Genomic DNA, 13,867 nt, shown 5'->3' with positions numbered 1-13,867 from the left:
GAGCTAAGGGCATGGCAGGGCTGATCTGCCAGTGCTGAGGCGGCTTCCTTGGGGTGCTAAGTTGAGGGTTGGGTCAGGCGGCATGTCAGGCTGCGGGTTTGTAGCCAGGGGGCTGCACAAGGTGGGGGTGTCCTCAGGGGGATATGCAGGTTTCTCCAGCTCTGAAGGGTTCTGCACAGCTCCAATAACACAGAGTTTCCATCTGGGTGGCAAGAGGACTCCTGGGGTGTGGCTCCAGGGTCCCGAATCTGGAGGGCTTGGGGCCTCTGGGGACGGAAGCCTGAAAACTCAACCTAGGGCCTAGACCTAAGCCTAAGGTCATGGCAGGCCAGATCTGCCAGTGCTGAAAATGAAAACCCAGGGGGCTGAGTAGAGGGAGGGTTTGGCCACCCATACGCCTGGGTTTTAGAGCGCTTTCTCGCAGGGTTTGGGCTGCAACCACTCAGGACCTTCGGCCAGGCCCAGGCGGCTTCCCTGAAGGCCTGCGCAGCCAGAAGCGAGTTCACTGGGGGTTTCCGGCCAATTCTCAGGAGCATTCTCCCCAAACTGATATTGATTTGGGTAGAAAGCTCATGAGAATTGGCTGGCATTGTGCAGTGATTCAGGCTGTGCTCCGCCTGCTATTCAGAGTGCTTTCTCACTACCTGCGTGTTGACACCCTCTGGGAACTTGGCCGGATCCACCCGACTCCCCTGAGGGCCACAGCTGAGGGGAGCTTTCCAGGGCCAGAGTTGAGGGAGGGGTCAGGCCAAGCCTCAGGCTCCACGTTGGTGGCCCGGTGGGGCGCCAAAAGAGGGGTGGCCTCCAGGGGTCATGCTGGTTTCCTCCAATCTGAGGGTTTTGTGCAGCTCCAAAGGGCACGGTTTCCTCCTGGGTGGCAGGCGGTGTCCTGTGGTATGGCTCAGAGGTCCCCAATCTGAAAGGCTTGAGGGCCAGGCCTTGGGAGATGGAAGCCTGAGAACCCAACCCTGGGGTTCGGCCTAGGGGCATGGCAGGTCCCACCTGCTGGTGCTGAGGCGGGCTCCCCATGGGGCTGAGTAGAGGGCGGGTCGGAGGCCACGTGGGCTTCCCGCGCACCCGGCGTTGAGCGCTTTCTCGCAGGCTTCGGGCAACACCACGAGGGACCCCGGGCCGGTCCCGGGCAGCTCCCCTGAAGGCCCCCACCGCCGGAAGCGAGTTTGCCAGGGATTTCCAGCCAATTCTCAGGAGCTTACTGCCCAAAGTGACATCGATTTGGGCAGAAAGCTCATGAGAATTGGCCGGCACTGGGCGGCGATTCAGGCCACACGCTGGCGCTGTGATGGGAGTGCTTTCTCGCTTGTTTCTTGTGGGGGCCATATGGGGCTGCGAGGCCCACATGGCTCCCTGCTGCCGGGCAGAGTAAAGTTCCCGGTGGCAGAATGAGGGAAGCAGTGCGCATTAGGCTGTTTTTCTCAACAGGCGGCGCTGAAGGGAATGTGGGCCGAGATGGGCGTGCAGGTTTCTCCCGCTCTGTTTCCCCGCAGCTCCCAAGGGCACAGTTTCCTCCTGGGTGGTGGTGGGAGATGCCAACTCCCCTGCCTCACAAGGGCTGTGGAGGTCAGAGCGTACAGCCTGTCCAGGAAGCAGGGACCAGGGAAGGAAACACAGAGGCAGGGCTGGGCTGAGACAAGAGAGCTTTGTGCTTTAATGACAGCAGGGGTAAAGGGGAACAAAAATAGTAATTCTGGGGTACACAGGGCGCAGGCAGCCAGGCCCAGCCTGGCCCAGCCCAGGCCAGCTGGGCAGAAGATGCTGGCTTTTCGTCCAGGGGGTTGGTGTGTACAGATGGTGGCTGGAGACTGAAGTCTCTCGGAGACAAGGGACGGCAGAAGCCTCAGAAGTCCATGGAGCTGTGGGCCAGGTAGTCCTTGCGGCCGATGTTGCTGACCTGCTTGGTCTGCATAGCCTCAAGTTTGGGGCAGTCAGTGATTCGATGGCCCAGGCCCCCACAGAAGGCACAGCCACGCTCTCCTAGGGACACGGGGGTGAGAGTCAGCACGCTTGCAAGACCAGGCTCCACAGCCCAGACCTTGGCTTCCCATTAGGTCCCGCCCCCAAGCCCTCTGATGCGCCACCTGGACATGTTTTGTGGTGCTCCCGTTATGCTCCCCCCGCCCCCCCCAACCCGTGTCCCCCGCCTGCAGTCACCTCCAATGTCCAGCATGGACTCATCCCCACAGTGTAGCACCTGCAGCACAGGGGGCACTTTCTGCTTCGCCTCCAGCAGCAGAGCTTTCAGGTCCATCAGCACCGACTCATCTGGGGGGGTAGGGAACTGTCAGGCCCAACCCTAGGCCCCGCAGCCGGGACCTGGGTGGCCACAGCAGAGGACCCCGGGGACAGCTGAGGTGATCCCGAGGGGGCAGCCTTACCACAGGCCTTGTTGATGAAAGTGGTGGCAATGCCCGTGTTCCCAGAGCGCCCGGTGCGGCCGATACGGTGCACTGTGGAGAGGGAACAGAGCCTCTGACCTACTGCCTGTGGGGCTAGGGGCTAGCCCACCTCCCTGACCCCCACCAAGCTCCCCACCATAGTTTTCGATCTCCTCAGGCATGTCATAATTTATGACATGCTGGATGGCGGGGAAGTCCAGGCCCTTGGAGGCTACGTCTGTGGCCACCAGAACATCCTTCTTGCCTTCCCGGAACGCCTCGATAGCCTTGGTCCGTTCCTCCTGGTCTGGGGAGGGTTAGCAGGAGCTGTTAGAGGGACGGGAGTCTGGGGAGTAGCGGTGGGCCCACCAGGCAGGGAAAGGGGTTAGGAGAACGGTGGCAGTGGCAGCAGAATCCCTGCCTACGCAGGCACTACCCCTGACCTTTGCCCCCATGGATGGCCACTGCCTCGACCCCCTTGAGCAGCAGGTACTCATGGATGGCATCCACATCAGCCTTCTTCTCCGCAAAGATGAGCACCTATCGGAGAAGGCCAACTTCAGTCACAGGAGCTGACCCCAACCGACCTTCTCCAGCATGCTGCCCCCACTGCCCCCTCCCTCTCCTGCCAGGGGTCCTGGGCTAGCCTGGTGGGCTACACTTACAGGTGGGGGTGTTTTCTGTAGGCATTCGAGCAGGTATACCATCTTGGCCTCCTCCTTGACATATTCCACCTCCTGCCATCACAAGGGCCAGGTCAGGTGGGCCTGCAAACGGGCTCACGAGCCACGGCCCTGCCACAGAGCCTGGGCTCCCAGTCCTAGCTGGGAGGAAACCAGAAGCCTCTTGCCATAAAGCACTGGGCACCCGAAGAATGTTTCTCGCTAAAGGCTGGAGATTTGAATGAAACCCCGAGTGCCCACAAGGGGGCCCCTCAACCCTACTCCAAGAGCTTCCACATGGCCAGGCCATATCCAACCCTCATAAGTGAAACCCTGTTCACCAGGAGTGTCTGCCCACCTGAATGACATCCAGGCTAGCAGCCCCGGCGCGCCCCACGTTGATTGTGACCGGCTTTACCAGGGCACTCTTGGCAAAGTTCTGAATCTTCTTAGGCATGGTGGCACTGAAGAGTAGGGTCTGTCGCTGGCCCTGAGGAAGAGCAGGGCTAGGACTGAGGGTATGCTGAGGCCTGGGAAGACCGAGTAGCTGGGATGTCAAGCCCCAAAGCATGGCCAGTGGGTGGGCAGTGCTAGGCCTCAGGGCCTGCCACAGTTGAATGGGGTGTGCTGGGTAGGGTGGCAGGAATGGCCTAGCCAGGAAGGGATGGGCACCTTGAAGTAGGAGAAGATGGTGCGGATGTCACCCTCAAAACCCATGTCAATCATGCGGTCAGCCTCGTCCAGAGCCAGGTAGCGGCAGATGTCTAGACTGACCATCTTCTTCTGCAGCAAATCCATGAGGCGCCCAGGCGTGGCTACCATCATGTGCACACCACTAGGGATCAAGAGAAGACCCTGAGGTCAGGGTTACCTGCCCACCCCTGCACCTATGGGCTGGCATCTGCTCATTCTGCTCTCTGGCCTCTTTCCTGTCTCTCCTCCCCTGTCCCCTCATCACTTCCAGCATCCTGTTCTACTTGTAAAACATGTCTCTTCTGGATGAGGCTGCAGCCTTCTTGACTACTGCTGTGCTCCAGAGCTCCTCCCCAGCCATGAATCAACCCTGCCTGACACACCCTTCCCTCTCTAGAAGACAGCGGTCCTGAAGCTCCAGCCAGACCACACTGTGTGCTCCTGCACGTCCCTTTGTAGGCGTTGATGGGCTCACCTTCCCGGAATGCTAAATTAATCCTTTCTCTATCTGACTCTTCCCTGAGACCAGGAATGCCTTGAAAGAAGGGACTGGGTGTGGCCTGTCCATAACCCCAGAGCCTGGCCCAGGTCGAATAGCACTGTCTGCTGGGGACTGCAGATCTGGCCCTGCCCTAGTGTCTCAGCCTCCATTCTGGACCACACTGAAGGATCCTGACCTTCCTGGACATCTTGGATCCCCCACCTCTGTGTCTTCTGCCCAGAATGCCCTGACTCCCTGACCGCCAGATGCCCCCATTCCATCTGCTGTGCTCCCACAGTACCTTACCTTACCACATCCCTCTGTCCCACCCCAACTGATCTCCCCATTAGATGAGGAACTCCTTGAGGACAAGGAGGCTTCTGTAAGGGTCTGCAGGGGTAGCTAAAGCAAAGGGCCCTTTAGCTTGCTGAGTGGCTCTGGGGAGGCCCACAGGGTGGGGGTGCCTGTGCTCACTGTCGGATGGTTTCCATCTGCTCTTTAACAGACATGCCCCCGATGCAGAGAGCGCAGCGCAGGAGCGGGGAACTGTCCTCCTGCAGTAGGCGGCAGTAATACTCCAGGATGCCATGGGTCTGCCGGGCGAGTTCCCGCTGTAGGCACAGGGCAGAGGTTGGCACCAGAAGGCAGTCCTGTCTCTGCCCTGCCCTCTAGCCTGGTCTGTCTTACCGAGGGGCAGATGATGAGTCCATAGGGCCCTTCGCGCTTGGAGAAAGGTAATCTCTTTTCTTGTTCCAGGCAGAACATGATGACAGGCAATGTGAACACCAGTGTCTTGCCTGAACCCGTGAAGGCGATACCTATCATGTCACGGCCAGATAGTCTGTTGGGAGAGGAGAGACCCGAGGATCAGGTTCAGTAGAATGTAGGGAATGAGTCTCCGGATGGACACTGAGTGACTGCTCCTCCCCATCACCGCCCCTACAGGGCTCCCAGGTCCACACTCACATGGTGGGGATGCCCTGGATCTGAATGGGTGTTGGGTGGTGGATTCCCTTCTTCTTCAGGCCTCTCAGGATGGCTACGGAAAACAACCTCAGCATCATCCCTGTGTCTCACAGATACTTTATAGGCCCCCAAAGCTGTAAACCCGGCACTATCCCCTTCAAGTTACAAATGAGGCCCAGAGAAAGAAAGAGAAAAAGAAAGACTTGTCCAAGACCTCCACGACAACTGGAGCAACTGAAGTTCAACCCCAAGTCCTTCCATCTCCACTGGCTAGACCCATCTCTGCAGATGCTGAGCACAGTGGGGGCTGGAACACAACCTTACAATTGTCTGACTACCAAAGTTCCCAGGTACCTGCAGGAAATTTCATTTCCTTGAAGCTCTTGATGGGTGGTGGGATACCATCTCCTTCCACCAGGATGTGGTACTTCTTCCGAACCCGTTCATGCCGCTCTTCAGACATGCTCAGGACATAGCGGGGGGGTGTCCAACTGTGAGTGGGTGGTGGGGGTCAAGAGAGGCCCCAGGCACAGCTGGCTCTGGGGTACACCTGCCAGTCCCAGCCACATACCATTCCAAGTAAAAGTGAGTGACTGTCTTCCCCAGACTGAAAAACGTACCTGGTTTTGATTGGATCGTCGTATGTGATTCCCTTGGCCATCTCCTTCACTGACATCAAGGCTGAGGAGACAGACGTGGCTCAGGGCTGGCTCTTTCTTCCCAGAGACCAGGCCCTTGAGATATAACATGTCTGGGGTTGTCAGTCCACCACCCACCCTGCCCTGACTACAGCCACACCTCGGCCCTCAGCCACACTCTCCAGGATCTTTTCCTCTTCTTTCAGCTGCTTCTCCTTGGCAGACTCCTTGCGGGCTGAGGAAAGAAGCAGATATCAGACACCAAGCACTGCACTAAGCTGAACCTCCCCGCTGCTCTACAGCCCACCTTCAGCCTTCTCTTTGAGGTGCTGGTGCTGATCCAGGAGGCTGACGTTGGACTGAGGGCCCAGCGGGATATCGTCCTCATCTCCCCGGGGCTCGCTGCCGCTGTCCTGCTGCTCCTCCTCCGCAGCTCCTTTGCGCCTTCGTTGCAGTAGCTTCTGGAGCTGAGGTTCCACCAGCGCCCCGCAGAACCAAGCCCAAAACAGAGAGGCGCATTGGGCCCAGTGGGCCTGCGTCAGGATCTTGGCTTTTGGGAGAGGAACCTGTACCCTGCGACGTGGAGCTGCGCTGCCCCTCAGATCAGGTCGCCCGCTCCTCGTTCGCCGGAGGGCCACGGTCCCGAGTACTGACAGCTCGCTCCACTGGAGGCCACCTCCCCCCACCGCCCCTCGTCCCCGGCTCCCACGCCCTCATTCCTTTTCCGAACCCGGGCCCTCACCAGCAGTTGCCGGCGCTGTCGCAAAGGCACGTAAGGCACATAGTCTTCGTCGTCCTCATCCTCCGTCTCGGAGCGGCTTCCTGTGGCAGTTGCCTCGTCGGTGCGCGCCCGCTACAGATACACAGGAGTCAGGCTCAGTCCCCCGCTTTCACTGCCGCTCTCCACCCGCGAGAACCCCTGCCTCGCTCCTACCTTCCGCTCGGGTTCCGAGTCCTCCATCCTTTGCTGCACGCTTGCGCGCCACGGTAAAACCCCGCCTCAACTTTTCAGTGAAATCCAATCAGATGTGAAGCGGAACTTGGGCGCCTAGCAACGACCTCTGAGTGCCGGGTCGCGCAGAGGGACAAACTTTCTTCGGAGAACCTGTCAGGCCGCGCTGGCGTCAAAGTCCCTTGGGCGGCTGCGCATTTGTTGCCAAGGGCCAGGGCAAAGCGTCAGACAAGGCATTATGGGACGCTGGAAGACTTGGAGCATGCGCTAAAGGCCCACAACACGAAGTCTGGCGGAAGGTCCCGAGTGGAAACGGCTGATCCCGGAGATCAGCCGTCAGCTGGCCGGCTGCGAAACCTCGCCCAGAGTCTGACGTCATCCGGCACGATCCGGGACGGAGCCAACTGGGACCCCGCAGGGGCCTCCATCCCAGGCACGGGGACCGGGTGTGGCTTACGGAAAAATGAATCAACTTATGCTGCAGCTCTGACTGGCGTCCTAGTCTATGTGAGACAACACGTATGTTCAGAGTGATGAAGGATAAATAAAATGCTGGTGACAAGTGTTTCGCTGAGGGTCTGTACATACCTAAGGAGCGATTTTTATAGTAAATGCTGTAATAGAGCTTGGAGTAACTCACTGCCTGCGGAACCAGAGAAGTCTTCGAAGAGACCTGCATCTGAGCTTCCAGAGGTGTGGACTCAGAACAAGGGAGTGGAGGAAAGAGCTTTCTGATTGAGGATTCTGTAGGAGTGAAGGCTTGGCCATATGCCAGTACAGATTCCTCAAAGAACAAAGCACGTGGCCGGCTGCCGTGGGGTGGGGTGGCCCGCGCTAAAGCTGGATAGGGAGGCTGGGTGGGCCCAGAGTATGCAGGGCCCTGACGGTCGAAGTAACTTCAACTTCAAGGGGTACTTCATTTATATTTAAACATTTTATTTTGACAGCGTGCGGCGGTGAGGGACAGAGGGAGAGGCGGGGGAGAATCTCAAGTAAACTCCATGCTGAGCAAGAGTCTGACCTGGGACTAGATCCCACGACGCTGAGATCAGGAACTGAGCAGAAATCAAGAGTGGGAGGGCTGAGCCACCCAGGTGCCCCTCACTGGGGACTCTTAAAGAGGAGTGATGTGTCAGTACTACTTTTTTCTTCATTCATGTATTTATTATCAGCACATACTGGGCATTGTGCACAGCGCTGAAGCAGATAAAAGATGAACAAGACACAAACCTGGCTTGTGAGTTTATGGATTGGTCGAGGAGACAAAAATAAAACAGGTCTTGAGGTAAAGGAGAAATATTCTAAGGCAGATAAAGTAGTACTTTTTGAAGCACTGCAAGACAGGGCAAGAGGATTCTCCTAGTAAAAGTGGCCTTTCAGCTGGAATGTGAAGGATAAGCAGGACATGATGAAGGGAAGGTAATTTGGGAAGAAGGAAATGTGAGTAAAGTTGGGAGGCCTGTGGGTGCCAGGCCTGGAGGGAGACTGAAGTAGTCTGGTGGGACTGGAGTGAAGTGCGGGGAGGCAAGGACCAGGCACGGAAGGCTCTGAGCACCATCCACAGGTATTTCTCTGTAGGTAAAGCAGTTCCTTGATCAGGCAATTTTTGAATGATGAAGCAGAATTTTAGGTGGCTATGCCAGTTCAGCTGCAGGGCAGGAGCCCGGTGCAGGAGTTGAAGGGAGAGAGGAACACAGATAATACGTATGCAGAGGCAGGTTTCACCAGGGCATATGCAGACTTCCCTGGAGATTAGGAAGGGCCACAGACCAGGAACTGGGAGCCTGTGGGTGATTTAACTTCTTTAGAAGAGAAAGCTGGCACTGACTGCCCATGGTGGGGATGAACCTGGGAGGAGGGGAAGGGAGAGGGAACAGTTTCCAATCCTGCTTCCCAACTCTCTATAAAGCGCTCTTAGTGACTATGTGGCCACAGCCTCCACTGCTCCCCCACACAAGCTTAAGTGTCAGCTTGAGGAAATGACAATAGGGACAAGGAGGTAGGACACAGGTGTGTGTGACGCAGTTTTTTTTTTTTTTTTAAGCAAACCTATTATATTAAAATCTGAATTTTCAAACCAGATCTACAGGAGGTGGAAGGTAGGAATGAGGTAGTTTGCTTTACTTTACAGAAGGGTTCATTATCCTCAACTCTCAGGTACTTGGGCTGTATGTGTCATTCCCACTGGAAAGTCTGATCTAATTTACAGAAACTCCATTTACTCCACTTCCCTTGACCATGTCAATAACCCAGGCTACAGAAAAGGCTTTGAGGCCTTTCCCAGACCACCTCTCACAGCAGCTGCCCAGACACAGAGTCTCACCCCACCATCTCACAGAGGGAAACAGGGCATGGGGAAGGGGCTGTTCCAGGTCACACAGCAGGGTCCTCCCACCAGGAGAAAGTGCACAGATGCTGCTGTTACACAGGCCTCAGCTCTAACTTCTCAGCCAGACAGTGCACTAAAGTCACTTTCCTGTCTTGGCTTTAGTTTCCTCATCTGTAAAATGGGGTAACAGTCCCACTTAGAACTGTTGTGAGAATTAAGTGCAAACTGCCAAACTGCTACCACATAGTACGTGCTCAGTGAGGCTAATGACCAAGGCAGACCCCATGCTTGAGTACATTCCTCACCTCACCCCTGCCCCAGACCAGCAAACCACAACACACTGACTGTGTCCAAATGTTGCTTTATCTTTCGGCAGGAAAGATCTTCACAGTATCAAAAGTAAAGAATTGAAAAACAAGAACAAAAACAAAACCAAACACAAAGAGAGCAGTGTTGGGCCAGCAGTACCATCAGCCCCCGGCCCACAGGCCAGTCCAGCCCCCAGGCTCTGAGTGAGGGGGCTGCGTAGCACCAGGAAGCGGCTCTGCGGAGGTCTTGAGGGGCCCCAGCACGGCACAGCATCCATTCAACTTTTGGTTGGTCCAGGACGGTGAGGAGCAGGGAGGATCTTGGGCAGGTGGGTAAGGATGTGGAGGAAGAAACTGTAGACCTTCAGCTGGCAGTTGGGGGGTCTCAGGACACCCTGAAGCAGCTCGACCCGGCAGGGGGCTGAGAAAACAGAGCATGACCACACCGTGAGTGAGCCTGTGTCCTAGCCTCCCTGTGCTGGCTCTGGATTTCCATAGGTCCCCTGCGTAGGAGGAGCTGCCTGCTATTTTTTGCTCCCTGGGCTGAAAATATTGAATAGACTTCCTTGATTACCTGCAGCAGAGGATGCAGGTTGAGACCCTACCAGGGGACAGCTCCCCAGTAGCACGTCTATCCCATCCAGGGTGGGGTAAGAGCCCCGACTCTGGCCTTTGCTCTCCTGCTGACGGGCGGAGGAGAGGCGGCACATGCACTCTGACTCCTGCCTCACGCTCCGGGGACACAGCCCAGGCTAGGTCCCGAATCCGTGCTGGCACTGCTTTTTCACACACTCTCCGGGCTCCCGATCCCACTCTGAGGAGGGTGGAAAAGGTCAATGGAGAGCCCTTATGGTGGGGTGGGGCAGGGAGGGAACATCCCCCGTCTTGGGAAAGAGATCAACCAAAGAGGGAGTCCCTGAAAGAAGATGGCTGAATGAGGTTTGTTGGCTGACAGGGGCACTGGGCTGTGGGAGGAGGAGTGCCCCTTTTTCTCTGAGAAGAGGCAACAAATGAAAGTGCCTGGGGTCCCCAGAACTCCTGGATCCTGTGGAAGTGGACAAAAGGGGCAGGAGGGCGCCCTAGCAGAAGCTCCTGAGAGTGTGGTCATTTCAGTTTGGCAAAAGACCAGGGAGTCCAGCCCCTTCGGAGAGAGGGGTTGAGGTGAGTCTAAAGACAGTCCTGTCTCCAGGCAGCCCGAGGTGCCATAGGGAGCCCAGCCTCAAGGGTGGGGAATCCTGACCCAGAGGAGGACAAGAGACTCGGCTGAGCGTCCAGGAAGTCTGATGCCCTGGCACTGACAAGAGGAGGAGGAGGGGACAGGTGAGGACATCCTCCTGGGGTTCCCTGAGTTCAGCTCACCTGCCCCAGTTTCCTGTGCTTTAAAGGCAGTTGTGTGACCAGGCAGAAAAGGCCTGATCCCAGGGACAGAGCACAGGGTTAAGATAGGGCACTGCACAGCCATTAGGCCGCAAACTGGGCACCAAGGCCTGTGGGCCAGTCACTCTTCTCTCCTGCACTATGGTGCTCAGTCCAGTGGCTTCTTAGTCTTCTGTTCTCAGTCCACAGTGTCATCTGATATGTCAGCATTTCACACAAAAGGACCTATGTAGGTGGTTGGGAGAGGAGCCCCGAGCCCAGCTGGGGCTAGGTCTCTTCTTCAGGAGGCAGCTTAGCTATTAATTTCTTCATGGGGCTTGCCCTGGTTGGGGAGAGCGCTTACCAACTCCTCCATGCCTAAATGACCTCACTGAGGCCTTGGTCTATCTCATCCGCCCTCTCCCTGGTCCTCTGGGGCTAGCCCCTTCCTGCATGGCTTTAGCTGGAAAGCACCCTAAATGGCAGCCTACCAGGCTGGGCAAGTGAGATTGAACCCTGAGGCTAACACTGTCAGGAGCGGGGGCAGTCATCTGGGGATTAAGGCTGCCTCGGCTCTTCAGAGGCAGATGGTGAGGGAAGTGGAGGCCTGGTAGCGATAGCCCAGGGATGGCAGTGCAGGAAGGGCCCTTCAGGAACACAGGCAGGAGGGCTCTAAGGAGGGTCTGGCCCAGGAGGGAGCTATGAAAGGACAGAGGCCTAGGTGTGAGGGACCACAGAAGAAGAGATGGGGCCTGTGTCTTCAGAGCACATAGGCGTCACTGTGTCACTGCAGGGGCCAGGACTGGCAAGCCACGAGCCCAACTCCGTGTGCTCCTGAGCATGACATAGTGTGGGGACACAAAGTGACAGAACTTGCAGAGAGAAGTATATGCAACACTTGGGGGTCCTCCATACCTCACTGAGCTGTGCTGGGAGTGGTTTTCTTGAGGCTGAAGTTGGTCCAGTTCACAGCAACTTTCTGACGAGTTTGCTTTGCAGAATCTAAACAGAACCTGTTAGGTTTGACAGACACCAGGAAAGCACAATCAGAGGATCCCCCTCTCCTTGCTGGACCCCATTTCTAGTCCCATGTGTCTTGGTCACTAAAGGAACCAAGTCAGCTCTGTACAACCCCTCTGGCTCCAGGGTATTGCGGCCTAGCAGGTTACGAGAGCTTTGCTGACCTTCTGGACAGGCGCCCACGAGCCCACGAACAGTGCATGAAGACAGTGACGCTGCCTCGGGATACAGGTTAGCCCCTCACGCGGTATTTTACTCTGGCTACACTGGGCGGCCTCCTGCTCCCCTCGGTCCTGGGTGTTGCTTTCAGCCTCAAACCTCTGTACCTACTAGCTCTGCTGTCACAAAGGCCCTGCTTGACCTGGCCCACTCATTCTTACTTCTCCGGTCTCAGCCTGGTTCCCATCTCTTCTGGGAGCACTGCCCACCCCTGCATCTCAGCTTGGTCTGCAACCCCACGTCCTCACTCCTCCAACAGCACTTACAGCTGGACTGTGTGTTTAGGCTCTCTCTCTCCATCTAGACTGCATCTGATTTGCCTCCAGCCCAGAACTCAGCCCAGGCAGAGGAGAGAAAGTGCAAATGAATATACAAAGTGAATAAAACTGGAGAAAGTCCTGGTTCTTGGGGCCTGAAGTGTCTCCTCCTCCCTGTCCCTTACACCTTCCCAGATGCCTTTTCCTGCCGCGTGGCCACCTGGGTTCCAGCAGAAAGACTGGTGGGAGTGAGCCTGGCGAGGCTCTCTCTCTGAGGGTGTCAGGGTAAGGGTGGGTGAGAAGGCATCCCCACACCTACCTCTTGAAGTACTCCACCTCCCGGTCAGTCTCATCCATCTCCACCCCATCCATGTCCTTGGGCAGGAACACATCGTCTAGGAAGACACAGCCAGGAGGGCTCAGTGCCCACGGCCAGGCCTCTGGGGTCATGCTCTCGGGGCAGCACTGCCCACACGCGAGGACTACCCTCCACCCTGTGGCCTGGCTGGGTGGGGGGGGTCAACCACTCAGTTCCTGGTGCACTCACCCAAGGAGGCGGCCGTCTTCTCCTGTTTGTTGCGGCTCCGGCGGCTGCGGCCCTTGCCCTGTGGCAAGCTCTGTGGCCTTGCTGGGCCTGGGGGCTGCACAGACTCCTGCTCCAGAGGCCGTGTTTTGGCCTCACCTGGCCAGTTCCGCCAGGAGCTGCCCTTCTCGTCGGCTTTGGGGCTACCAGCCCAGCCTGGTCCCAGTTGGCTTCCCCGGCTCCCCTCTCCAGCCTCGGCACAGCTGCCCACTTTGGGAAGCTCCGGGGCCTTGCCTGGCTGCTTGGAGCTGGGGGTCTGGCCCTTGGCACTGGGAGCCTCTAGGCTGGCTGGGGACCGGGGGGCTGGGCTTGCCTCATTCTTCTTGGCCTGACTGCCCTGTCTCTTGCCCTTCCGAGGCTTCCCACTTGAGGCCACAGGCTCGGGCAGCTCCTGCTTGTAACTGGGAACCTCCTTTGGGCTTGGCTCCTCAGGGCTAGGGTTGCCTGGCTTGGGTGTCTTGACCCAGATCACCCGGGAAAGGTTGGGCACAGCGTTGAGTCTCCTCACTAGCCCATTCTCAGGGATGATACCGGGAGGGGGCCCCCTCACCTCTGTCCATGGTGGGTGAGAGCCTCTCATTTCTGTCCATGGTGGGGCCGGCTCACCTGGAACTCGTAACGTGTGGTTCTGAGATGACCCCAAAGTCAAAGGGGATAGGTCAAGGTTAATATCAGGCCGTTGCTCTGAGGAGCCATTGAGGTTTGAGGGGGATAGGCTCTGGGGCTCTGGCTCAGCAGCCCCCTCCTTAGAGAATCCATTGCTGTCCATATTGAGCTCACACACACTGAAGCTGGCACGGATAGAGTCCTTGACAGTGTTCTTGATCTCTTGTAGACGGCTGCTCAGGAAGCTGTTGACCCGATCCAGCTCCCGGTCGGGCCACTCCAAGAGCCTCTCCCTGGCAGGCCTTGGCTCCTGGCTTCCAGAAACACTACGATTCACCTGCTTTAGAGCTTCTGCTGCCAAGTGGGCCTTTTCCTTTTCCTGCCAATATAAGAAGCAGTTTCAG

The 13,867-nt window shown here is 57.1% G+C and overlaps 2 protein-coding genes across 11 annotated transcripts in view; both read right to left on the bottom strand.

Moving 5' to 3' along the window:
* Positions 1 to 1,638: 1,638 nt before the first annotated feature.
* On the bottom strand, positions 1,639 to 6,870 carry LOC111148286 (DEAD-box helicase 41). The gene is made up of 17 exons (XM_022504766.1): positions 6,768 to 6,870; positions 6,576 to 6,686; positions 6,141 to 6,300; positions 5,994 to 6,068; positions 5,816 to 5,876; positions 5,550 to 5,686; positions 5,196 to 5,268; positions 4,917 to 5,070; positions 4,704 to 4,840; positions 3,728 to 3,890; positions 3,414 to 3,545; positions 3,059 to 3,130; positions 2,837 to 2,933; positions 2,551 to 2,700; positions 2,394 to 2,465; positions 2,170 to 2,280; positions 1,639 to 1,992 (listed from the first exon to the last, which is right to left on the bottom strand). The coding sequence occupies exons 1-17, from the start codon at positions 6,792 to 6,794 to the stop codon at positions 1,856 to 1,858; spliced, it is 1,869 nt and encodes a 622-aa protein (XP_022360474.1). The 5' UTR covers positions 6,795 to 6,870; the 3' UTR covers positions 1,639 to 1,855.
* A 2,585-nt stretch (positions 6,871 to 9,455) lies between these two features.
* LOC111148438 (family with sequence similarity 193 member B) overlaps positions 9,456 to 13,867 on the bottom strand; it is a 32,018-nt gene continuing 27,606 nt past the window's right edge. For all 10 annotated transcript variants that reach the window (XM_022504969.1, XM_022504975.1, XM_022504970.1 and 7 more), the window contains 4 exons: positions 12,822 to 13,842; positions 12,594 to 12,669; positions 11,694 to 11,791; positions 9,456 to 9,843 (listed from right to left, as the gene is read on the bottom strand). In XM_022504969.1, the coding sequence (XP_022360677.1) occupies positions 11,695 to 11,791; positions 12,594 to 12,669; positions 12,822 to 13,842 (1,194 nt within the window). In that variant the 3' untranslated portion in view covers positions 9,456 to 9,843; position 11,694. The remainder of the gene's footprint in view (positions 9,844 to 11,693; positions 11,792 to 12,593; positions 12,670 to 12,821; positions 13,843 to 13,867) is intronic.

This window comes from Enhydra lutris, unplaced genomic scaffold, assembly GCF_002288905.1.
Source record: "Enhydra lutris kenyoni isolate GAN:26980312 unplaced genomic scaffold, ASM228890v2 scaffoldscaffold19, whole genome shotgun sequence".
Classification (NCBI taxonomy): Eukaryota; Metazoa; Chordata; class Mammalia; order Carnivora; family Mustelidae; genus Enhydra; species Enhydra lutris.
The sequence above is the reverse complement of the archived record's forward strand: the minus strand, read 5'-3'. Positions and strand labels throughout refer to the sequence as shown.